This window comes from Lotus japonicus, chromosome 6, assembly GCF_012489685.1.
Source record: "Lotus japonicus ecotype B-129 chromosome 6, LjGifu_v1.2".
Lineage (NCBI taxonomy): Eukaryota > Viridiplantae > Streptophyta > Magnoliopsida > Fabales > Fabaceae > Lotus > Lotus japonicus.
This window is the reverse complement of record NC_080046.1, coordinates 6,129,791-6,154,787: the sequence shown is the minus strand read 5'-3', so window position 1 is coordinate 6,154,787 and position 24,997 is coordinate 6,129,791. Positions and strand designations below refer to the sequence as shown.

General features: G+C 41.0%; 5 protein-coding genes across 5 annotated transcripts in view; 4 read left to right on the top strand and 1 right to left on the bottom strand.

Moving 5' to 3' along the window:
* The window catches only part of LOC130722294 (uncharacterized), a 39,505-nt gene extending 38,293 nt beyond the window's left edge, over nt 1-1,212 (top strand). The window contains exon 34 of the mRNA XM_057572978.1: nt 754-1,212. Within this exon, the coding sequence (XP_057428961.1) occupies nt 754-873 (120 nt within the window). The 3' untranslated portion in view covers nt 874-1,212. The remainder of the gene's footprint in view (nt 1-753) is intronic.
* Nucleotides 1,213-1,721: 509 nt separating this feature from the next.
* On the top strand, nt 1,722-2,192 carry LOC130724784 (uncharacterized). Its single transcript, XM_057576065.1, has 2 exons — nt 1,722-1,880; nt 1,974-2,192. Exons 1-2 carry the CDS (start codon nt 1,722-1,724, stop codon nt 2,190-2,192), a joined length of 378 nt encoding a protein of 125 aa, XP_057432048.1.
* A 531-nt stretch (nt 2,193-2,723) lies between these two features.
* Nucleotides 2,724-4,590, bottom strand: LOC130724783 (uncharacterized). Its single transcript, XM_057576064.1, has 4 exons — nt 4,363-4,590; nt 3,560-4,233; nt 3,161-3,449; nt 2,724-3,056 (listed from the first exon to the last, which is right to left on the bottom strand). The coding sequence occupies exons 1-4, from the start codon at nt 4,588-4,590 to the stop codon at nt 2,724-2,726; spliced, it is 1,524 nt and encodes a 507-aa protein (XP_057432047.1).
* A 3,312-nt stretch (nt 4,591-7,902) lies between these two features.
* Nucleotides 7,903-21,045, top strand: LOC130723413 (beta-carotene isomerase D27, chloroplastic). Its single transcript, XM_057574456.1, has 6 exons — nt 7,903-8,383; nt 19,080-19,172; nt 19,554-19,615; nt 20,002-20,108; nt 20,456-20,551; nt 20,619-21,045. The coding sequence occupies exons 1-6, from the start codon at nt 8,000-8,002 to the stop codon at nt 20,669-20,671; spliced, it is 795 nt and encodes a 264-aa protein (XP_057430439.1). The 5' UTR covers nt 7,903-7,999; the 3' UTR covers nt 20,672-21,045.
* Nucleotides 21,046-22,370: 1,325 nt separating this feature from the next.
* Nucleotides 22,371-24,231, top strand: LOC130722547 (protein CANDIDATE G-PROTEIN COUPLED RECEPTOR 7). Its single transcript, XM_057573304.1, has one exon. It carries the CDS (start codon nt 22,583-22,585, stop codon nt 23,891-23,893), a length of 1,311 nt encoding a protein of 436 aa, XP_057429287.1. The 5' UTR covers nt 22,371-22,582; the 3' UTR covers nt 23,894-24,231.
* The last annotated feature ends 766 nt before the right edge of the window (nt 24,232-24,997 follow it).

Genomic DNA, 24,997 nt, shown 5'->3' with positions numbered 1-24,997 from the left:
TTTCTAATCGCTAATAGTGGGAACAGGTGGCAAATGGTTATATAACAAACTCCTAATTCTTCTTATGTCTTATATATGTTAGAAAATAAAAGATGAAGAGACTAGAGAAAATGAGAAATTCTACTATTTTGTCATACCTATTACATGAGTTGGTGCCCCATTTATAATATAGTGACCCATAACCATTACATAACTACTCAATTAAAATACTAAGTAAACATGAAGCTAATGATACATACTCAGTGGTTACTGATTACATACGAAAAGACAATAGCCCTTAAACAAGAATAGTGCTCTTTATGCTTAGCTGCTACAACCTTTCTTCTTTTGTAGCCATGTAACCTTTTATTTTGTAATTACAACCAATTAACTTCATTTCTAACACCTTGTTTAACCAAAAAAAGATAAAGAGAGCTATTTTGATAAGTCTATTGATGTTAATGCTGAAAGTGGTGAATGGGATGATGAGGGATTTTGCACTTCCATTTTTCCCATTGACTCCACTCATTAAAGTAGATTAAAATAGTTAACTGCATATTTCTCATTGATACTTCCCTCTTTTTTTTCACATTTCTCTTTTCGTTATTGATCAACCAATTTGCCAGTTCATATTTATGAGCACAACACAAAATACATGATAAATGAAATGCTTTTTGAGAATGTTTGTCTATTGGCTGTGTCACAAACTTCTCCGCATTTTGTTATTTTATGCTGAGATTTGAATCTCTAGTAATTAAGTTTGATTTTATACAGGAGGAAAATGAGATGGGTCCACCGCAATCGGTGCAAAGGGGTGTTAATGAGTTGGTTGAAGCTGCCTTCAATCCAAGAAACTTGTGCATGATGGATCCAACATGGCATCCGTGGTTCTAGGATCTGATTCCAGCCTTTTGGACTGTCTGTTGGCTCTGTAAAGTGTAAATGCGTGTACATATTCCATCTAAATAGAACAATGCTACTAATTTTTTTGGAACCCAAGTGAAAATCAATAACTTGGGTCGTTTATTTTTTATCTTATCCGTAGGCTAGAACGATATATGCTTTAGAACAGTAAGGAGTATGACCTGGTAGATAGTGTATGGGGATCATTGCTTTGTAGAAATGTATATGTAAATCATGAGTTGAAGTCTCATAAAATGAGTGCACAGCTAACCTTTTTGTGTTCGTCATTCAAGTATATATTAGAACAATTTAAAGTTTTAAACAATTAGAATTACAGGTAAATAGTCTTTTATGACGTATCCATTTGTTGATCCTAGAATAGACTTGGTCATTGCTATTTTATACTAATTTTAAGTTATTAATAGGCTTAAATGCATTTGGTGCCCCTGATGTATTCCAAAAGTGCAAATGATAACCCTACTCTTTTTTTGTAAACGTTTGTACCCCCTTCTTTTGAGAAAGTACACCGAATGCCCCTCCGTCAGGTTGACGTTAAAATCCTAACGGAGGAACTGACGTGGATATTATTTTTACTTTTTCCTTTATTTTCTCTGATGCCACGTGGATTTTATCAACTAAAAACAAAACAAAAAAGAAAAAATGATGAATTGCACGTGCTGGACTCAATTGGGATTAGGGTTTAGTAAAATCCCCAAATTGGAACATAGGAACCATCGAACCAGAAGAAGAGAAGTGTGGCTGTGAACCCTGATTTGGAAACCTTCGAAAGAGAGAGGTTTAGGCGAGTAAGTAATCGCGAGGAAGAACCAGAGGCATCCATGGCAAGTAATTTTTCAACAAGGAGCTCTGCGTCCAGTGGGTATGGTCGAAGGAGGAACGTACTGTGCAAGTGCGGTGTTGTTGCTCCGGTTATCACTACTTGGACGAATGAAAATGGTAACATTGGGAGGCGTTTCTTTGGATGTGGAAGGTTTAAGGTAATTTGCCTAATTTTTAGCATTCTATGAAGGTTGATTGTCTCCTTTTATTCTGTTGTGGCTGAAATTTCCTGGGCATTTTCATCTTGTCAGGAACAGAACAAGAGGCAATGTGATTTCTTTCAGTGGTATGATGAGATGGAGGGCAACCCGCGTGACAAGAAGTTAATTGCAGCCTTGTTGCGTAGAGTTGAGGGGATGAAGAAGAATGAAGCAATGTTGATCAAGTGGTGTGTGTTGGGATGGTCAGTAGTTGTGTTTCTGTTGGTTGTTTGTGTAATTCAGATGATGAAATTGATGAAGTATAAGTAAGAGTATGGAATCATGTAGTAGAATTAGGAGTATGAGAAGGAATGTTGAAGTAGAAGTGGGAGATGGGGTGTCATCTCTTTCAGTGTTTTTAATTGTAGCCTTAATTGTACTGTTTCTGCAAGTATTTTGATTTTGAAAAGAAATGAAATATGGCAGTTTGTCAAGTTATTATGCAATGGGCTATGCAATGTTGTTTGTTTCATATCCACACAAGCCTAAAACTATTGTGACATGTAATTGCACATAAGGATATCATTAACAAAGGGATGTCAAATAAGATTCATAATCAGAGAAGAGATGGAATGGATACTACCATTTAATTGCCTTCAAAGTAATGTCATACATAAACAAGGCCCATAAACTAATGGGACTAAATAAAAGCAAGTCTAAAGGCATTACAAAACTAAGTTCCAAAACACCATGAGCTCATAGACTAAGTTCCAAAACTTGCTCAAAAAACAACAATCTCATAAAAGTAGGTCTATAATCAATACAGCCCCAAAAAACACAACAATCCTAATAGACCATAGATCAACTTGTGCTCTGTTGAGTGCCAACAGCAACTCTTGCTCTCTTATTTCCTCGTGTGGATGCTCCAGAAGGAGGTAGTGAAGCTGTTATGGTGATTCCTTGAGAAGGTTGCTGAGAAGCTGGCTGAGAAGCTTGCTGAGAAGCTTGCTGAGAACCTTGTTGAGAAGCTGGTTGTGGAGCATCCTGAGAAGCAGTTTGAGGAGCCTTCCTCTTTCTATTTGCAGCAGGCTTATACTGTGGTTTCTGTGGTGCTTTTCTAGCCCTTGCACTCCTTGTTCCTGGTATTGCTCCACTTCCAAAAGCCCCTCCAGGGTGGACTTTCTTTGGATTTTTCTGTAAATGTGAATTATGTAGACAAAGTATAATTAAAACCTTGAGCAAAATATAAAACCTAAAAATACAAAATATAAGACCTAAAAATAAAGTTTGAATTGAACCTTGTTTCCTCCCTTCTCTATTTCCCTGTCAGCACCAGTTTTCCCTCCACAAGTCCTCACATTGTGACCCCATTTTCCACATCTGCTACACTTGACTTTTGATTGATTTCTTGCTAACTTATAAGGATTTCTTGGTTCATCATTCTTCTTGTTCCTTTGTTTCTTTGGTCTGCCAGGTGCCCTCCTTACATAGGGTGGACACAATGGTGGAAGATTGCTCTCTGTCCATAGATCTGGACCATTGTTTGGTAAAATGACATATGAATAAGTGGAAAGAAATGTATCCCTCCTGCATTTTGCAAACACTCAGATTAATAAGCTATTAAAATCACAGTGAAAGTTTAGCAATGTATTCCTAATCTATTAAAATCACAGTGAAAGTCTAGAAAGAATCCTTACTTGTAGTAGTTGTGAACATAGTCTTCAGGGTTACACCGGTTATACCAAATACAAGCTATGGCATGACAACATGGGATACCTGTCAAATCCCATCTTCTGCAAGCACAATGGTTGTGCTTAAGGTCCACAGAATACTTTTTAAAAGGTCCATTGTAAACCTCAAAAGATGTGTCAACTGTCTGCCCACACCAATGAACTAACCAATTTTCTGCCTCTTTCTTGTTTGTCTCCAACTTTTCTTGAATCATAGGAGCTATGTTTCCCCTACATTTGTTCATCAGCTGTCTTTGCTTAACAATCCTGCAACTTATGTAATGCTTCAATCCCTCAACCAGTGAAATGATTGGTTTGTCTCTGTGTTCCAGAATTGCCATGTTGAAAGCCTCACACATGTTGTTCACTTGAAGGTCGCACAAGGAATTTGTGCTGAAATGAGCCCTTGACCATTGCTTTGGAGGTATCTCACATAAGTCCTTCCAGGCTTCTTCATTCATCTCTTTCAGATTTTTCATTGCCCTATCAAATTGAGGCACAGTGCATGCTCTTGCAGCAGCCCACATAGCTCCTTTCATCTCTTGTCCTGGATATTTCTTCCTCCAATTGCCATAAACATGCTTCACACAGACTCTATGCTCCACATCACCTTGCAATGACTGTAAGGTGGGTACCAAACCCTGTAATTTGATAACAAATGAAAGACAATTAGTGGTATAATTCATGATGAAATTTAACAAATGAAAGACAATGAGTGGGAACCATACCTTTTGTTGATCTTAAATAAATGCCCATTTGTTTTGCTTTACCAAATTGAGGTCTTCCAACAATAAGGCCACAAACCATTCCCAAGAGTCCCTTGTTTCAACTTCAACTATGGCAAATGCAATGGGGAACATCTGATTGTTCCCATCCTTTCCAACAGCTGTAAGAAGCTGCCCACCATACACTCCTTTCAAAAAGCACACATCCAGTCCAATAAGTGGCCTACAATACCTTGCAAATGCAATCCTACAAGCAGCAAAACAAACATACATTCTCTAAAAAACAGGCCCATCAACTCCAAGGGAGCCCTTGATGATAACTGTGCTGCTTGGATTGCTTCTAAGAAGCTCATCAGCATAGCTCCTAAGATGTTTGTACTGATCTTTTTCTGCCCCATCAATCATCTTCCTAGCTGCAGATCTAATTCTTGAGGCCTGAAACCTGTTAAGAACCACTCCCCACCTAATTTGTGCCTCAGCAATAACAGACTTACACTTCAGATTTGAGTTATGTCTTATACTAGGCAGCAATTTCCTTGCAAGGAAATGTGGCCTCGCATGGCGATTAGTTGCACTCCTACAGCATGTGTGCTCATCTACCAGAGATACCAACTGCCAAAAATTATTCTGCTCATACTTTGATAATCTGCAGTAGAAAAGTACATTCACCTTCACATTTGACTATCACTCTCTTCCTATCACTCTTCTCAATTATAACATTCTTCCTCCTCTGGAGTGCATACTCTCTAATGGCATTTTTAAACAGAGTTGATGTATTGAATTTCTGAAAAAAGGGGATGACAGTCAGTAGAAATGAAATCAGTAGCAATAGAAAGCAGTATCATAATATTAGTGAAGCATACTAATTAGTGAAGCATACTAATTAGTTAAGCATACTAATTAGTGAAGCATACTAATAGAAATCAGGAGCAATAGAAAACATACTAATATTAGTGAAGCATACTAATTAGTGAAGCATACTAATTAGTGAATCATAATACCTGCCCAACTTCAAATTTCACTTCTGCACCATCTGGAGGGAGCTTGAATCTTGGGAACTTCCTTGGTTGGTTGCCAATTTCATCATCTGTATCTAGTGGACTTTCTAGATCATCAGTAGATCCATCTTCATTGTCAAAATCATTAAAGCAGGTTGGATTATTGGCAGCATCATCATCCTCTTCTTCTGAAGTATAATCTAGATTTCTTTCATCTTCTGGAACTTCTAAAGCTGACCTCCAATCCCAACTCTCATCAAAATCACTGTCATCAAGACTAAACTCACTGTCATCCCCTTCTCTGTTTCCATCTTCATTTGTTACCTTCTTTTTACCTTTTTCCTTCTTCTTGTCCTTCTTTTTCTCCTTTTTTTCTGAGATTTTAGTTGTCCCTCAACCTGAGATTGTGGTTCTCCCTCAACCCGAACTTCAACAGTATCATTAACTCCTTCACCATTACCTTGCCCCTCATTCAATGCCTCATTATTAACCCCCTCACCATTACCTCCTTCACCATTAACTCCTTCACCATTACCTTGCCCCTCATTCAATGCCTCATTATTAACCCCCTCACCATTACCTCCTTCACCATTAACTCCTTCACCAATACCTTGCCCCTCATTCAATGCCTCATTAGTAACATCAGCAGCATTTAATGCATCAGTACACTGTGGCTCATTCACAGCTTCACTTCCCTTACCCCCCTCAACATCAGCAGGTGTAAAATCAATTAAAGGAACTTCTTCAATAATCTCTGGCTCCTCATCTACTATATGCTCAACATAGAAGTTAATTACCTCATGACCCCTCACATCATTGAGAAACACATAGACATCTGAATCATCTTTGAAAGGCTTACAACCTATGTCAAGTCTTAGGGCAGGATGTCTATACCACACATTAAAATTCACATAGCCAATGTTTCTGACAATTCTGCCTAGATCAATTGAGTTAATCTCATCTATATCCCAGTTTGGTAGAGTAAGACAAACCCCATTTATATAATCTACCCTAGGTTCACACACAAATTTTCCACCATGCCATATATGCACTGTTGATAAATCTCGACTAATGGGACTGGAGTGAAAACAACATGCAATGGGAATAAACAAGAGGCAATAAACAAATGTGCATCAACATCAACATTTTAAAACACACTTTATCAACAGCACTGTCGCAGAACAAAAGGACAAACAAAAGATGTTTAAATATTGAAGAAGATTCTTGAAAAATAGTACCTAAACCGATAATTGTCAGGAAACTTATCCCCCCAAAGAGAGTATGTAGGGTTATCTCCTAACTTTTCGCATGTGCTCTCTTCAGGGACCACATTTTTGCCTTTTTCCTGTCTCGGGGACCCTCTTCCTCTCCCACCAGGACCACGCCCACGACCTCGACCTCGACCTCGATTAGGAGACCCAACAACCATGTGAGAAGATTCAAAGAACAGGTTTGATGAAAGTTATGGGGCCTGGAACGCACAAGGTTTCCAAATCAGGGTTCACAACCACACTTCTCTTCTTTTGGTTCGATGGTTCCTATGTTCCAATTTGGGGATTTTACTAAACCCTAATCCCAATTGAGTCCAGCACGTGCAATTCATCATTTTTTTTTTGTTTTTTTTGTTTTTAGTTGATAAAATCCACGTGGCATCAGAGAAAATAAAGGAAAAAGTAAAAATAATATCCGCGTCAGCTCCTCCGTTAGGATTTTAACGTCAACCTGACGGAGAGGCATTCGGTGTACTTTCTCAAAAGAAGAGGGTACAAACGTTTACAAAAAAAGAGTAGGGTTATCATTTGCACTTTTGGAATACATCAGGGGCACCAAATGCATTTAAGCCTTATTAATAATGTGTACAACCTAGTATAAACATTTCGTGAGATTCCTATTCAAAATATATATCACCTCGTATTATTTACAATTTTCAGTCACGTTTATCATTTTTCACAATATTTTGGCTCTCATGGGTATTAAAGCAAGTGAGATTAATTAGGTAAAAAACAAAAAAATCAGAGTCAACCTAAGGATTGAACTCCTGAATATTACAGGTAAAGTTTGCACATAGATGAGTTTGATTTGAATTGGAACTAAGACTCAAAATAATCATTAACCTTGTTCCATTTGATTTTTTTTCCAATTTTTTACTACATTAATATGATTAAAATATAGTAGTAGTTGCTTTTGTTGAATTTACAGGATCAATGTAAAATAGTTAAATTGTCATTTTTAAACAAATACATGAATCAATTTTATTTAAAATTTGGATTAAAAATGTTTTCCCCGGTAAATAGTAATTAATTTTTGGTGTAAGACAAGTGTCCTCTTTCAGAGGCGATCATGTTCGAGCCGAGAACATCCACATCATGGTGGGGAGTTAACTCTCTCGGCAAGAGTTTTTTTTTTCATCCACAAAACTCTAACCCGAGACATTTCTTAAGAGGAATCAAGCATGTACCACTTGAACTAATAGTAATTAATTTGATGCAATAATAATAATAATAATAATGGAACGTGTGGTCTATAATAAAAAAACTGAAACGAACGGATATAAGCGTTGATCTTGAAAAATTATGAATATTTTTGGTGTGCTTAATTTTAGAGGCAAAGCAAATGATGATATTTATTATTTATCTAGTGGGAGCGAAGTACTGGAATTTTGGATAATTTCAGAAACTTAACCGATGGTGGTTCTGAGCTTTCAGGTTGTCCAGCTAACTCCTCATCATCCCCAACCTGTATCACTGCGTCGTGGAGGAGCGAGAACCAACATTATCCGATGTGGGATTGCGGAGCCATCCGGTGAACCTGCTCCCTTCGGCGAAAAGACGAGGTACAACGATGGCGTTTTCGCGAGGGTGTTCATGACTCTGTTCGCGCGTAAGATGGAGAAGTTCGCGAAGCCAGTGAGGAAGGGTGAAGAGAATAAGAAGAAGGAGGGTTTGTATGATTATGAGAGTTTTGTGGATGTGTCGAAGAGGGTTATGCAGAGTAGGTCTCGTGTTCAGCAGCAGCAAGTGGTTCGAGAGGTTCTTCTGTCCATGCTTCCTCCAGGGGCGCCTGCTCAGGTAGATAAGATAAGATAATATGTTACTTTTTATCTTCTTTTTTCATTTTTTATTAACTTTATAGGACTCTTGTACTTTGTTAACATCTCATTCAAAAACAAATAAAACTTTGTTAACATCTATACTTTATCTTTTAATATCTTTAATAATGGGGTTCAAAACGAATAGTTTAGTTATGTTAACAATCTATTTCCATCTCCACCTTAGATGAAGATGAAGGAAAAAGAGAGAAATGAGTTTTTTTTTATAGGCAAATGTTAGTTGTTAGTAATGTTAGTAAATTAGTCATTCTCAAGGTTCGAACCTTAGACCCTTCACCCTTCATTCCACTCAAGTCTTATGTCCCTAGCTCTTACCACTTAGTTATTCTTCTGAATTTTAGTCATTTTAGGTGGTCAACTCGCTAACCTGATCCGTTTTGGGAGATTTAACTCACAACATATACAAGTAGCTAACAGTACTAGTGGATAGAGCTAGTCTGACTTCTCTTAAATAAAGTCTCATGGCTGAATCTTCTGATGGGGAAAAACCCGCCTGTTAGACAAAAATATTATAAATTTATGCTATTATAACATTCATAGGCATATAGATATAGTGTTTAAGGGAGTATCCCTTTTCAAAACACAATCATGTATCTTGAAACAACCACAATTTGATGGCTGGTAAATTGTGAGAAGTGCATAGAAGATAGTTGTTGGAACTGGTGACTGTGAACTACGGGTGGGTTTGAGATCAAAGTTGTATTTCCCTGCATAATTTGACATATGATGATAGGTGCCTCCTCTCAGGCCTATATCTATATGCAATTGAACTTTGTGAGTTTTGATGGGAAGGGAGGGAAAGGCTTTGAGGGGAAGAAATGGGAGGGCCAGAGAGGGGAAAAGGGGTAAGTCCTTCCCTTGTTTGAGAGTTCCAACTTCCAAGTTCTCCTAAATCGTCCAATTTGGGGGAACCGAAAAGTATATGGACTGGGCGAGACATAAAGAAGATTATGTCCCGCCCAAAATGAACAATAAACCATTGACGATAGCCAAGGCGGGAAAAGCAACATGACGAGCTTCATCGCCCTCCCTTAGGTGATGGACCCACAAGCCAGCTGGAAGATTCCTTTGGATTTGTCTTATGTGTACGGGGATTTGGGCCCTGATTGTCAGGCCCAAATATAGGAAAGATCCATATCATGACCACCCCCTCTATAAAAGGGGAGGTCATCCACTTGTACGAGACCAACTTTTTCAGCATTAATGAGAATATTCCTTTTATGGTAGTTTTGCTATTTTAGTGCTCTGCTAGGGTTTACTTTTTGTCTTTCTCTTACATAAGCTTGCCCTAGTACAGAACATTGGCGCCGTCTGTGGGGAAGACTCAGCTCTTCCGGTGACAGAAGGAGGAATCGCGAGCCATGGAGACTCGTTCATACGGCGTAGGTCGGCGCGATCATCGCCGGCGCGGTGGTGGTCGACACGGCGGTCGCGCCGGCGGACGAAACGACAACCGTCCCGTACTGGACGACCGAGAGCAGGAAGCTTCCTCGGAGGGGGTCCACTCAGTGGCGCCGTCGCCGGCGTCATTGGTGAATGCAGCTCCGGGAAGACCTTCAGATCTGATCGCTAAATCAGATCCAGGTGTTCGGCGGAGTTCAACGCCGCCTGACTACGTGAACTTGGAAGATCTTAAAACAACTGCTCCACGGAGAGCGCAAGAGGCAGTGACAGGTATCACGCCTGCGGCTTTGCAACAAATGTTAGATACCTTGCAGAAGGTGCAGTCCCAAAACGAGCAGTTGCAAGCCCAAGTTGAGTATCTAACTCAGCGGCAGAATTTTAAGCAAGAACAACGCCTGGAGGCGGAGGATGTAGTTGAATTCCAACCTTTTGTTCCAGCCATCACTAGGGTGGACATTCCAAAGCACCTGCAAACCATGGCATTAGACGCCTTTTCGGGCGAATCTGATCCTATGGAGCATCTTAGATACTTCAATACTAAAATGGTGATCGGCGGGGCGTCGGATGCGGTAAAATGTCGATTATTGCCTTCCACGTTCAAGGGCATGGCGATGCAGTGGTTCATTCGACAACCGCCCTTCTCCATTGATAATTTCACTGATCTGTCCACTAAGTTTCTGACTCAATTTTCCGCCAATAAAACCACAAAAGCAACAATGTTTGATCTTATCAGCATACATCAGCAACCAGGCGAGAAATTAAAAACCTACATGGCACGCTTCAGTAAGATGGCGGTGCAGTTGGAGGATGAAAATCCAGATGTCTGTTTGGCGTCATTCAAAAATGGCCTTCGGGCGGGAGATTTGAATAGAGACTTAACAAGGCGACCGGCGAAGGATATGATGGATCTTCGCGCTCGTGTTCAAGAGTTCATATTGATTGAGCAAGATGACCAGAAGAAACAAGAAAGAGAGGAAGGACGTAAGCAGTCTCAATCTGGCGGTGTTTCACAAGACAAATCTAAGGCGGGGAAGGAAACCAGGATAGCGCAAACCCCCCGCGTACCAAGACCGGGACCATACCACAACTCTAAACCTGGCTTTCAAAATACATGGCACAGAAATTCACAAGGTCCCGCTGCTGCCACAGCTGGTCAGCCTGGTGCTTCGCCAACGCCAATCCCACTTACTAAGTTGAATGCACCCTTAAGTACCATTTTAAGGGCGGTTGGACAGACCAACGTTGTGCAGTACCCACCACCCCCACGGCAGCCGCCAGCTAACGTGGACACCAATAGGTGGTGCGAGTACCACAGAGCGTTGGGGCATACGACAGATAATTGCTGGAATTTAAGGCGGGAAATTGATCGCTTGATTAAAGCTGGCCATTTGGCAAACTTTGTCAAAGACACAGCAGCGCCGGAGGTAGCTAAAATCACTCAAGGGGACAAAGGTAAAGGTAAAGAGATAGTTGAAGAGTTGGGCGATCCTGCTGGGGAATGCTCATCTATTGCAGGAGGATTTGGCGGTGGTGCAATTTCAAGTAAGGCTAGAAAACGCTACGTAGCGGCAGTACACTCAGTACAGGAGTCGAACGAAGGCGAGTGTTGGGTGAATCATTCCCCTATTATATTCACCCCTCAGGATTTTGCGCATGTAATTCCCCATGACAACGATCCAATTGTGGTAACAATTAGGGTTAACAATTATGTGACAAAGAAAGTATTCTTAGACCAGGGATCTTCGACAGACATCATCTATGGAGACGCCTTTGATCGCCTGGGACTAAAGGAATCAGATTTGAAACCATACAGGGGAACTTTGGTGGGATTCACAGGAGACCGTGTCAGTGTGCGGGGATACGTCGAAATTCCGACTGCCTTTGGAGAAGGAGAGTTTGTCAAGAAGTTTCAAGTAAAGTACTTAGTATTGGCGTGTAGAGCCAATTACAACGTACTCTTGGGGCGAGACACCCTCAATAAGGTCTGCGCGGTCATCTCAACTGCTCATTTAACTGTTAAATATCCCGCCTGCAACGGGAAGGTCGGGATATTGCGTGTAGACCAGAATGCAGCAAGGGAATGCTATTTGAGGAGCGTGGCGCTCTATGGGCGGAAGGCCGCCAAGGAGAGCCACCGAATTACAGAAATCTTCCCACAAGAAGGATTTAGCTTGGACCCAAGAGATGATGCTGATGATTTTCGCCCACAACCGCTGGAAGAAACCAAGCAGGTGCAAGTCAAGGACAAGTTTCTAAAGATTGGCAGTGGGTTGACAACAGAACAAGAGGACAGACTAATCACCCTTCTGGGTGATAATCTAGATCTCTTCGCATGGACCATCAATGATGTACCAGGGATTGATCCCAAGGTGATCACCCACAAGCTAGCCATACGACCAGGGGCGACCCCGGTCATCCAACCAAGGCGAAGAATGAGTGAAGAAAAGAACAAGGCTGTACAAGTAGAGACTGAAAAATTGATCAAGGCCCGCTTCATCCGTGAGGTACAGTACCCAACGTGGCTCGCCAATGTTGTAATGGTCAAGAAGGCCAATGGGAAATGGCGAATGTGCACGGACTACACGAGCCTGAACAAAGTGTGTCCCAAAGATTCGTACCCACTTCCCAATGTTGACAAGCTTGTGGATGGAGCTTCAGGGAATGAACTTTTAAGTCTCATGGACGCTTATTCGGGCTATAATCAGATTATGATGCATCCCTCGGATGAGGAAAGTACAGCATTCATGACCAATCAGGCGAACTATTGTTACAAGACAATGCCTTTTGGTTTGAAGAATGCAGGAGCTACGTACCAACGGCTCATGGACAAAATTTTTTCAAAGCAAGTAGGCAGGAATATGGAGGTGTATGTGGATGACATGATTGTAAAATCCGCCAGGGCTAGTGATCATGGCGGCGACCTTAAAGAAGCGTTTGATCAGTTAAGAACATATCAAATGAAGTTAAACCCTGAGAAGTGTTCTTTTGGGATCCAGGGAGGAAAATTCTTGGGATTTATGTTAACATCAAGAGGAATAGAAGTAAACCCAGATAAGGGAAGGGCGATCTTGGAAATGAAAAGCCCAACAAGTATAAAGGAGGTTCAGCGTTTGACAGGGCGAATGGCCGCCTTGTCACGTTTCTTGCCAATGGCGGGTGACAAAGCGGCCCCGTTCTTCACATGTTTAAAAAAGAATTCAAAGTTTCAGTGGACAGAGGAATGCGAACAAGCTTTTACCAAATTGAAAGAAACATTGGCCACATTACCGGTACTCTCCAAGCCAACACCAGGCGTTCCATTAGTGCTCTATTTGGCGGTTACTGACAAGGCGGTAAGTACGGTTTTGCTCCAGGAAGAAGGAAAAAAGCAGAAAGTTATATATTTCGTGAGCCATACTTTACAGGGGGCAGAATTGCGGTACCAAAAAATTGAAAAGGCGGCTTTGGCGATTCTGAAAACTGCAAGGCGCCTCAGACCTTACTTCCAAAGTTTCCAAGTCAAAATTAAAACTGATGTTCCCTTAAGGCAAGTACTTCAGAAGCCTGATTTATCAGGGCGATTGGTTAGCTGGTCGGTTGAGCTGTCAGAGTATGACTTACAATATGAGCCAAGGGGCCAAGTCACAGTCCAGAGTTTAATTGACTTCGTGGCGGAATTAACACCCACTGAAGGAGAGAAGACTCAAGGAGAATGGGTCCTGTCTGTGGATGGATCCTCTAATAACACTGGAAGTGGGGCGGGAATAACAATCGAAAGTCCAGATAAAATGATCATTGAACAGTCTCTCAAGTTCGAGTTCAAGGCGAGCAATAATCAATCTGAGTACGAGGCTCTAATTGCCGGCTTAAGGTTGGCCATTGAATTGGGAGTCCAGAAGTTATTTATCAAAGGAGATTCGCAGTTAGTGGTTAAACAAGTGAAAGGTGAGTACCAGGTGAAGGATCCGCAACTGTCCAAATATTTGGAAGTGGTGCGCAGATTGATGATGGAGGTCAAAGAAATCAAAATAGAACATGTCCCGAGGGGACAAAATGAGAGGGCTGATGTGTTGGCAAAGTTGGCAAGCACAGGGAAATTGGGCAACTACCAGACAGTCATTCAAGAAACTCTGCCTCGCCCGAGCATTGATTTGGTAGAGATAAAGTTGAAAGCTGTAAAGTCAGTCAGTGAGGGCGAGGTATCTTGGATGGAATCGATTAAAACCTTCTTAGAGAACCCACCAAAGGAGGATGATTTGAACACGAGAGCAAAACGAAGGGAAGCCAGTTTTTACACACTAGTGGGTGGAGAGTTGTATCGGCGAGGAATCATGTCTCCTATGCTCAAATGTGTCGATATCAAGGACGCCCTCGGAATAATGGCGGAAGTCCACGAAGGCGTGTGTTCTAGTCATATTGGCGGGCGATCCTTGGCAGTTAAGGTGATAAGAGCAGGATTCTATTGGCCAACGATGAAGAAGGATTGTTTGGAGTATGTTAAGAAATGTGAAAAATGTCAAGTCTTTTCTGACCTACACAAGGCTCCACCAGAAGAATTAACAACCATGATGGCGCCTTGGCCGTTCGCCATGTGGGGGACCGATATCTTAGGACCATTCCCTGTGGCGAAGGCACAAATGAAGTACATCATCGTGGCGGTTGATTACTTCACTAAGTGGATAGAGGCTGAGGCAGTAGCAACTATCACGGCCGCTAAGGTCAGGAGCTTCTTGTGGCGAAGGATTATTTGTAGATTTGGGGTTCCCAGGGCATTAGTAATGGACAACGGAACACAATTCACAAGTAGTGTTACCCGAGAATTTTGTACAGAAATGGGAATCGAGATGCGATTTGCCTCTGTAGAACATCCACAGACCAATGGGCAGGCTGAATCGGCTAACAAAGTTATCCTGAAGGGTTTAAAGAAGAAACTGGATGAGGCAAAAGGGCTTTGGGCGGAGGAACTACCAGGCGTTCTTTGGGCATACAACACCACGGAGCAGTCAAGCACAAAGGAAACCCCGTATCGTCTAACTTATGGAACTGACGCCATGCTCCCAGTGGAAATTGAAAACCAAAATTGGCGAGTGGCTCGGTTTAATGAAAATGACAACGGAGAAAACTTAATAGCAAATCTAATTATGCTGCCCGAGGAACAACGAGAGGCCCACATAAGAAATGAGGCGGGAAAAGTGAAGGTGGCAAGAAAATTCTCAACAAAAGTGGTGCCAAGAAAAATGAGGGTAGGAGACTTAGTGCTCCGAAAAAATACAATGCCCGATAAACACAACAAACTCTCACCCAACTGGGGCGGGCCTTACAGAATTATTGGCGATGTTGGAGGAGGAGCTTATAAGTTGGAACAACTAAGCGGTCAAAAGGTTCCACGAACATGGAACGCCTCTCATCTAAAGCAGTATTTCAGTTAGTAGAAACAACAAATGTGAACGAAGTCGCACTCTTTTTCCCTTTCTTTGGAAAGGTTTTTAATGAGGCGACAATTGTAATGAAGGGACAATTGTTCCCATACGAAAGAAAATTAATGAAAAGATCATTTCAACAGAATCATATATGTTTTGAATTTTTATTACGAGTTCATGCAATGCAAATCGTATCAAGGTATGTAATACCGCGAGTAAACCTTTCGGAATAAGAAAGTATCGCCTTCAAAAGTTAAAAGCCTTGGCAATTCTAGTGGCCACTAGAAACCAAGCCTCGTCGAAAAATCGGCTAAGGTATATAACAACGAAAGTTGGGAACAACTAAAAACAACGAATGAACTTAAGATGATATCCATTTAAAGTAGAAAAAAGGGGGCGATGCCCATACATGATTTGGAATGAAAATAAAACAGGGCAATGCCCAAAGAAAAATTTCAACTTCATAAAATAAAAACAAATTCAAGCCAGGTTCTCGTGGTTGGCGTTGTTGCCCTGGCTTGTCCCAGCTTGAGGATCTTCCTTCCCTTGATCCTCATTCCTGTGCTGCTCATTCCCATCCTCGCCATCTTCTTCAGGCTCACTCTCATCATTGAATTGGGGAAGGAGATCGAGGCTAATGTCATCATCACCAACTACTTGACCATCCTTGATCTCCTTCAGCCACCCAATGCGGGAAAGATCAAAGCCCGGCTCAACTACACTGATCTGCTCTTTGGCCGCCAGAAAGCCTTGAGCATATTGGAGAGAAGCACGCCCTAGGATGGAAGCATTCAGGCGATCATGTTTCTTCTCCAACTTTTGATATTTGGCTTGAATGGCAGTGTGCTTGTCATTTATGGCTTCTTTAAGAGACTTGGTCTTTTGAAGAAGCAGGTCCGAAGCAGCCAAGTCTTCAGTTAATTTAGCACACTTCTCCTCAGCAGATTTCAGCTTGTTGTTGGCGGTCTCAGCATCAGTTTTAGCCCGTTCATAGGCTGTCTTGTAATCAGCTGCCTTCTTCTCAAAACGGTTTTTGGCTGAGATCAACTCTTTCACACACTGAGCCATTCCCGCCACCGTACTGGCGGCAGACAGCGCGTGATGGATCGCCATGGAAGCAATGTTGGGGGGACCCTGACCGGAAATGTCCTTGTGAATCCGGTTGTCAAAAGTACGGGTCATGAATTCCAGCCCATTGAAGTGAGGATCCGACAAGCTCAGCAAGGGGGGAGGAGCTTCGCCACCAATGGCTGAACTAGGCCCAGCCTGGCCAAATGGAGTTGATGGGCGGTTGATCAGCGTGCTTGAATCTTGTTGAGGGGGCGGGACATTGTCATGTCCCTTCTTTTTCTCAGCGGGACGACTTTTTGAATCAAGAGTTGATTGGTGGAGAGGCTTACCACCAGCAGCACCTGAAGTTTTTTGACGTTTAGGGTCCCTGACGTTGTCAGAACCCGAGGTACCTTCATTCTTCTTCTTCTGCTCAGCTTCGGCGGCCCTCTTTTTCGCCGCCGCAGCAGACTGGGCGAGGTACTCCTTCATCTTGAGTGGGTTCGCGTCAACCTTGCCTTTTCCCATCGTAGCTGTACGGAAAACATCAATTAGACGAGATACATGAACAAAAAGAAAAAGAAGTTACGTACAAAGATTATAAACTTACTAAAAAATTGATTTAAAGTGCCGGATTTCGACGCCTCAATCAAGTCGTGACCGGAAATTACTGGTAGTGTGCGGAGGTAATCGGCGACGCCTTGTTCAGATTCATCCAAGGCGTCGTATGAAACAGATATTTTTCGGCGAGGGTTCTTTGTCCAGTAAAAAGGGAAGAGGGGGTTATTGTCAGAATCTCGGAACAAGTTCTTTATTTCGGGCGACTCCACAACTTTAAAGTATTTCTTCTGCCATACTTTGTAATGGCTTTTAAGGGCGGTAAACCGACTCATGTTCTTACGGGCTAATAGTGGAACCCATTTCACAGAAGTAGGTTTAGTGGTGACTGATTTATAGAAAAGGAAGAACAAGGGATAGGTTGGAGTGAAACTCAAGTGTTCACAAAGAATTTCAAAGCAGCGGAGGAAACCCCAGGCGTTGGGCTGGAGTTGGCAAGGCGCCACATTCAGAAAAGAAAGAACGTGACATATAAACGGCGAGAAAGGAAGTTTAATGTTTAAATCTAAGAAGAAATAGCCATAAACAAAGAAAAAATCGGGCGATCCATCGTCTGGTTCTTTACGCAACAGAACACAGTCATCTTCGCCACATGGGAGGACATTCAACAGATGATCTTCATTATTCGAGGTGGCGGGATCTATCTTCGTGAACCCTTGAGCAGAAATTCGAAGCGAACTAATGCTCCCAACGCTGCTCCAGATAGAATGCAACAGACATTTATCTTCAACTAAATGCACGTCAGAGCGCCATTCAGGTGAAGACAAATCTCCATTAGAGGAGAGAATTGAGTCTACAGAGCCGGCGGGACCGGAATCATCATGGGTAGAAGGCGAGGAATGAATTTCAATTATAGAGGGGGCGACAACTTCCTCCTCCGTGGAGGGTGAAGAAAGTTCTAGGGAAGAAAGGCTAGCGTTTGGTAAAGACATGCGAGGCAGTTTCATAAAAAGAAGATGAACAGAGTTAAAAGTAAAAAGAAGATGAACAGAGTTAAAAGAAGAAAGAAGATGAACAGAGTCAGAGAAAAAAGAAGTAAACGAAGAGTCTCAAGAAAGAGAAAAACTAACCAGAGGGAGAAACGTGAATTTGAGAAAGGAGAACGTCGGCGATAGGGGAGCACCGCGCAATGACGACGGCCGGAGGAAGAAAAGGTTCACCGGAGTTCAAAGAAGAGAATGAAAGCTGCGGTGAAAAGGGTTTTCAGAGCAAAAGTTTTAAAAAAGTGAAAAATGAAAAGTGAAAAGGGGATTTTATAGAGAGAAAGGAAGAGAGAGAATGAGTGGGGGAAGATCGTGGGATCGTGGGATTTGAAATTCGAAAAGTTAGGAAGCGAAAAGACATTACTCCTCGAGACGCGCAACTGAAGATTGCATTTATAACAAATGATGACGAAATCCCGGAAAATAAGGATACGTGCGTCAGTTGAAAAGACGTGGTTGACGGTTATGATTAATGGCGACATATCTTTGAAACGGCAACAAAGGTGGCGAAGTGTGAAAATGGCGATGTAACAACGAAGGTAAAATGGCGATGAACGAATAAACAATAGAGGCGAACTACTAGGTAACATGATGAAGACATTTCAACTCTTTACTCGAGTCTCATGTCTTGGGGGCATGTGGACTGGGCGAGACATAAAGAAGATTATGTCCCGCCCAAAATGAACAATAAACCATTGACGATAGCCAAGGCGGGAAAAGCAACATGACGAGCTTCATCGCCCTCCCTTAGGTGATGGACCCACAAGCCAGCTGGAAGATTCCTTTGGATTTGTCTTATGTGTACGGGGATTTGGGCCCTGATTGTCAGGCCCAAATATAGGAAAGATCCATATCATGACCACCCCCTCTATAAAAGGGGAGGTCATCCACTTGTACGAGACCAACTTTTTCAGCATTAATGAGAATATTCCTTTTATGGTAGTTTTGCTATTTTAGTGCTCTGCTAGGGTTTACTTTTTGTCTTTCTCTTACATAAGCTTGCCCTAGTACAGAACAGTATAACTAAAAGAGGGTTTTGGAGGGTTTTTAGAAATCTCCCAAATAAGTGGAGAGCTTCTCATAAGCCTCCCCCTTCCCTCCCCTCCAAAACTCAACTCACAAACACACCCTAAATGTATCAACTATTTTACCAATAGTCCAATAATCTGTGCTTCATGTTGCTTTAACTATCTTATTGCAGTTCAGGAAATTATTTCCACCAACTAAATGGGCTGCAGAGTTTAATGCTGCATTGACAGTTCCTTTCTTCCACTGGTTAGTTGGGCCTTCTGAGGTAATTCTGTTACTATTCTATTTGTCAGTGTAATTTATGTTGCATGTGTCAAATTGACATATGTTTATTCACCTCCTTAGAGCTTGGATTGTAAAAAACTAGAAAAATATGTACGTGTTCTGCAAAATAAGGCTTTGGATCAATTATGATTGCTTGTTTCAATCCATATATTTGTCAGTGACAGTGGACCAGAAACTGTTTTCAAGTGGTGATGAACGCTTTTGTGAAGTAAAATACTTGTAATGTTTGTCAAGAATAGATTAAAATTGTAAAAATTTATGTGCTGAATCACAGATTCTACAAAGACATCCAGATTAGGAACTTTTTTGTATTTGTTTTTCTGATACTGTCATTGATATTTAGATTCTTGAAATGCACTAGGTTGTGGAAGTAGAGATAAATGGGGTGAAGCAAAAGAGTGGTGTCCATATAAAGAAGTGCAGGTAGATTTTATGCATGTCTCTGAGATTGGTAATTGAATACACGCAAATTATCTGTACTTCCATATCCAAGCATGTAGATACTAATAGACTCATCTTTTTATAAATTGCTGGAAGGCCTGATAAGGGACTTTTATTAGTTAATCATTATATTGAAAATACTAAACTTCGGATTAGTTAAGGCCCTGGTAACAATTTTATGTATGTTTGGAAATTCTTCTTCAAATCTAAAGCCAGAATAAATTTAGGGGATAAACTTCTATATGAGTAGATCTAGAATTTTTATTCAGAGGAAATGGAAGCTGATTCAAATATAGAAGCTGATTCATCAAATATGTTATTTCTCTATCCTTGCTGTTTGTTTACTTGATATCTATATCCTTGGAAAGGTACCTGGAGAACAGCGGCTGTGTTGGAATGTGTGTCAATATGTGCAAGACTCCTACCCAAGATTTTTTCACCAATGAATTTGGGCTTCCACTGACAATGATTCCTAGTATGTCTTATTGCCTTTGATTACTGTCCAAAGTTCATTGTGTGTTGTTGTATTTACGTTCAAGTTTAGTCCAAATGATCTTCACCACAATGACACAAGAGACATGGATTGGGCAAAAGCACATGTAAACTGCCTTGGAATATGCGCTGACAGAAATACAAACACACCCGAACAGCTCCATATCTGTTATAATGATGACTTACTCAAAATGTTTTTTGGACAATGATATAATTGTCCAAATGCTTCCATTAAATATATTTAATCTCAGATTTTGAAGAGGCATATCAAGATTAAGCGAGTTCATTTTTAACTTTTATTCATATGTTTCTAAATGCATGTAATCTCAGATTTTGAAGACATGAGTTGTGAAATGGTGTATGGCCAAGCCCCACCTCCATTTGAAGAGGACCCAGTCTCCAAACAACCTTGCTATGCTAAGATATGTAAGTATGTTCCTCTTGTGTTCAGTCGACCAAACGACTTTCATATTCTAACAGTGATAATTTGCAGGCTCTGTAGTACCACAACCAAGCACCAGTGTGTGTCCTAAACTACAAGGATGAGTAGACACTTTTTAGGATTTACATTTCCATGACATAATTTGAGCCGGTTTGACAACAAATCATACAACACTTATTGGAACTTGGTTCACATTTTAGTGAAGAAACTCTAATAAGTGCTTTTTGATCCGTATTCAAACGTGGTCTTGGTGTCTGGGTATAGCTTTCCCTCATGCCGTCTAGCTTCGGAGGAGGTTTTGTACTATTCCGCATGGAATTATACTGCCTTTGAAGGCAAGGATGTTAAAGATTTAAGTAAATAATGTGCAACACATTTATTGATTATTATATCGAAAAATTTATAAATATGCTATTGTAGATACATGGATACTGAGTTTTTAAATGAAGATTTGTATATTAATTGAATACTTCATTTACATATAAAGTAAATATTGTCAATTATTCGAAGGGAGTACCAAACTTGAGAATTAAACTTTTGTTAGAAATTTTTATTTCTTATGTTTGGTCTTCCATAGATTTATAAAGCATTGGCTAAATAGTATCTTAGTGTTTTTTAATGTTTATCTTGTGATCAATGGATATTGGAAATCACATAGTTCCTTGAATAGTATAGTCGATGGTTAAATGGAATTTTGATGGGTAAAAACCATTCAAACTATGTGATGAATATTGTGACTCTTCAATCTCATGTAATAAGGATGTATTTGAAGTTTGAACCATTATAAGTCTACATGATATAAGATGATGACATAAGATGATGATATAAGATGATGATATATTCTATTATCTTAAATTTCATCAAGGTTGAGAAAGAATTGGAGGAAGATCTAATCTGACAACAAAGACTTTCAAGTAGAACCAGAAGACTTTCATTATCAAGTCAAGTTGCAATGGATACTAGGGGCATGTAACCATCCATTCTTTTTCATTTATTGAAGTTCTAAATTCATGCAACTATGATCATATTTAAAGGATTCATGTTTCTTTTATATTGAGTTGAATACATTCACTAAAGTTAATAAAGATGTTCGTTCGGTTGGTTCGGATTCCTCAAGTCCTCAGTTATAAATATAAACACACCCTTATCCTTTTATTCAACTAATTGGTTAGAAAAGTAGAAGTTCTTCATTTGGCCATCCTTGTTGGCTACCTTGATGATCACTTGATCGCACAGTCATTTAGGTCGGTCAGAACAACAATTGGTCATATCGTCATTTGATCGATTCCACTAGAACAACCGACCGGCGATTACCTGTAGTATTTGATAATTTTTTACCATCACACCATCCACTTTTTCTAAACCGATTTAATGATCTAACTCAACCTATTAAAATATGTTTGGTTTGGATCTAATTGGTCAGACTTAAAGGTCAAAACCTTGCTTACATACACCTCTAGAAGCCACCTTCAACTTATTTTAGGATAAATAAATTTTTTATTTTCTCGGAGCTAGACTTGAATTAGAATAATATATGTTCAACATTTTAAGATCTTTGTTGGGTTGGTTTCGATTTCTCAAGTCGTCAATCTCCAAACCCAATACGTCAACTGTTGATAATCGAATGTAGTTAAAAAAATCTATACCCACTTAACAACCCAACTCAACCTAAATGTATTGGGTTCGGATCGAATTGGTCGGACACCTCTAGAAGCCCCACCTTCAGCTTATTTAGGATAAATAAGTTTTTTTATTTTGTCGGAGCTAGGCTTTCTTGCAACATTTTATTTACTATTTAGTGATATATGCTGACAATTTCAAGCGTGTCTGGTTTGGTAGTGCGCATTTCGATTGTGATTGTGGGTCTTTCCCTTTGCCGACTCGCTTACGCTAGGTAGCTAGCTCCTTCCTGCGTAATTAGAAACAAACACAACAAGTAAAGTCTCTCACCCAGATTCAGATCTGCAAAAAAGGCTTCATTCATTTACTCACTCACTCACACATCGAGGACGGTGATGATGATGATGGAGCCTCCTCCACGCTCCTTCTTCCTCCTCCTCCTCCTCCTCCCCCTCCCAACCCTCTCCGAGATCCGCTCCTCCTTCATGCGCAACGACGACCACCCCATCGTCCCCTTCGACCAATTCGGTTTCACCCACAAAGGCCGCCTCGAACTCAACGTCTCCAAGATCTCCCTCTCCAACTCCAATCTCGACCTCTCCAAAGTCGGCTTCTTCCTCTCCACTCTCGACTCATGGCTTCACGTCCTCCAACAACTCGAAGACGGCGAGATCCGCTGCGCTCTCCAATCCGACCTCGTCAAATCCGTCTTCACCTTCAACTCCCTCAACGGCCGCGACTCCTTCTCCACCGTCTACTCCCAAACCGACGCCGATCAGTACAATCTCGTCTTCGCCAATTGCCACCCTCAACAGCTCAAAATCACCATGGATGTCCGATCCGCCATGTACAATCTCGACGGCAGATCCAACCAACGCGACTACCTCTCCGCCGGGAGAACCGTGCTTCCTAGGGTTTACTTTCTCTTATCGCTCATCTACTTCGCCCTCGCCGCCGTCTGGATCAGTGTTCTCTACAAGAAACGGTTAACCGTTTTCCGAATCCATTACTTCATGCTCGCGGTTATCATCATGAAAGCGTTGAATCTGCTTTGTGAAGCGGAGGATAAATCGTACATCAAGCGCACCGGAACCGCGCATGGTTGGGATATTCTCTTCTACATCTTCAGTTTTCTCAAGGGGATCTCGCTTTTCACTTTGATTGTGTTGATTGGAACTGGATGGTCTTTTCTCAAACCCTTTCTTCAGGATAAGGAGAAGAAGGTTCTCATGATTGTGATTCCGCTTCAGGTTGTTGCTAACATTGCTCAGGTGGTGATTGATGAGAGTGGACCTTATGGTCATGATTGGGTTACTTGGAAACAGGTTTTCCTCCTTGTGGATGTTGTTTGTTGCTGCGCCGTGCTCTTTCCGATTGTCTGGTCTATTAAGAATCTCCGCGAGGCTGCGAGAACCGACGGGAAAGCTGCGGTTAATTTGATGAAATTGACGCTGTTTAGGCACTACTATGTTGTGGTTATTTGCTACATTTACTTCACTAGGGTTGTGGTTTATGCTTTGGAGACGATAACGTCGTATCCTTATTCGTGGACTAGCGTGGTTGCTGCGGAGCTGGCCACGCTGGCTTTCTATGTGTTTACGGGTTACAAGTTCAAGCCGGAGGCTCATAATCCTTATTTTGTGATCGACGAAGAGGAGGAGGCCGCCGCAGAGGCTTTGAAGCTTGAGGATGAGTTTGAATTGTGATTTTGCGCTTGAAGAAAAAGGTTTTGCAAAAAAAGTAGAGGATGATGATGGTTGAATTGAATTATGGAAGGCATTATTATTGATATGCTGCTCTCTCAGCAATGTTCAGGTTTCATCTCAACATCAGCTAGGAATTTTCATGTTACATTTTGTGATCTGTATACTGCATTTAGTATTCATAAACCCCTGTGCTATATTTTTCTGTGTTCTGGACTATTTGCCAGTTATTATTTGAACTAGTGTCATAATATCATATAGACTCTTGTGTAGTTCTGTGAACCATGTATTTACTTCTAAGTGTTGATACTAATACCTTGCTGTCGTTTACAGCTTCTTTACTGTTTTTGGCACAATGGCTTTTGTTCTAGCTATCTGTCTGCTTTAAATTTCTGTTGCTGCACATTTATGAAGTTGAATTGAAGTTTGTCCATCAATTACCACTAGAAATTTATAGCTTTTAGAAACATTTATAGTATGTTAATTTAAATTTTCCAACCAAATTCTTATTTGGCATAGATTAAATGCTGAAATGTCATTGTATGTAATATTCAAACATGGGGTAGTGATTGTGCAATTCTGTCAGAACAGAGGAAAATTTTAATCTTAGATGTCCTAGCTCCTGGGTTTGACTCATGGGAGCCAGCCGGTGTTGTGAGATAAATTACTGGAACATCTGTCTCATAAGTCATAACCCTCCTCAACCCCAAATTCAAGGCCTTGTTCTGATCAGGCTGAGTGCAGCGACACTGCAAGTCTGTTTCATAGAAAGAGGATTGGAGCAGCACGAGAATGTGACAAACCATAGCTCTTATGCCTCCATTTCTTAGCTGCTTTTTACTCAACCAAACTCTCATCCCAAGTCGTCGCAAACTTCTTTCTGTTAATTTCCATTCAAAGCTTCTCCATTAATTTGCTAGAAACCACCATTAATGATTCAGCCCATGAGACCTTGTCTCTGCATTTTCCTTGCAATTTATAACTGTGAATGATAAGCAAGATTGAAGAAAAGAGACTAGATTGTCGGGTGAAGCAGCTGAAGGATTTGGACAAATCTCATGCTTGGACCTCAGAATCAGAGACCACTTTGGTTGGATCCTTCTAAAA

Bases quoted from the DNA above. Each gene is read 5' to 3' on its own strand.
- LOC130724784 (XM_057576065.1), top strand. From the start codon at position 1,722: ATGGCAAGTAATTTTTCAACAAGGAGCTCTGCGTCCAGTGGGTATGGT. The intron at 1,881-1,973 runs GTAATTTGCCTA...TCATCTTGTCAG, and splicing joins TTGGATGTGGAAGGTTTAAG to GAACAGAACAAGAGGCAATG.
- LOC130724783 (XM_057576064.1), bottom strand. From the start codon at position 4,590: ATGTATGTTTGTTTTGCTGCTTGTAGGATTGCATTTGCAAGGTATTGT. The intron at 4,234-4,362 runs GTAAAGCAAAAC...ATCAAATTACAG, and splicing joins TGTTGGAAGACCTCAATTTG to GGTTTGGTACCCACCTTACA. The intron at 3,057-3,160 runs GTTCAATTCAAA...TCACATTTACAG, and splicing joins TAGAGAAGGGAGGAAACAAG to AAAAATCCAAAGAAAGTCCA.
- LOC130723413 (XM_057574456.1), top strand. From the start codon at position 8,000: ATGGTGGTTCTGAGCTTTCAGGTTGTCCAGCTAACTCCTCATCATCCC. The intron at 8,384-19,079 runs GTAGATAAGATA...ATCTTATTGCAG, and splicing joins CTCCAGGGGCGCCTGCTCAG to TTCAGGAAATTATTTCCACC. The intron at 19,173-19,553 runs GTAATTCTGTTA...GAAATGCACTAG, and splicing joins GGTTAGTTGGGCCTTCTGAG to GTTGTGGAAGTAGAGATAAA.
- LOC130722547 (XM_057573304.1), top strand. From the start codon at position 22,583: ATGATGATGATGGAGCCTCCTCCACGCTCCTTCTTCCTCCTCCTCCTC.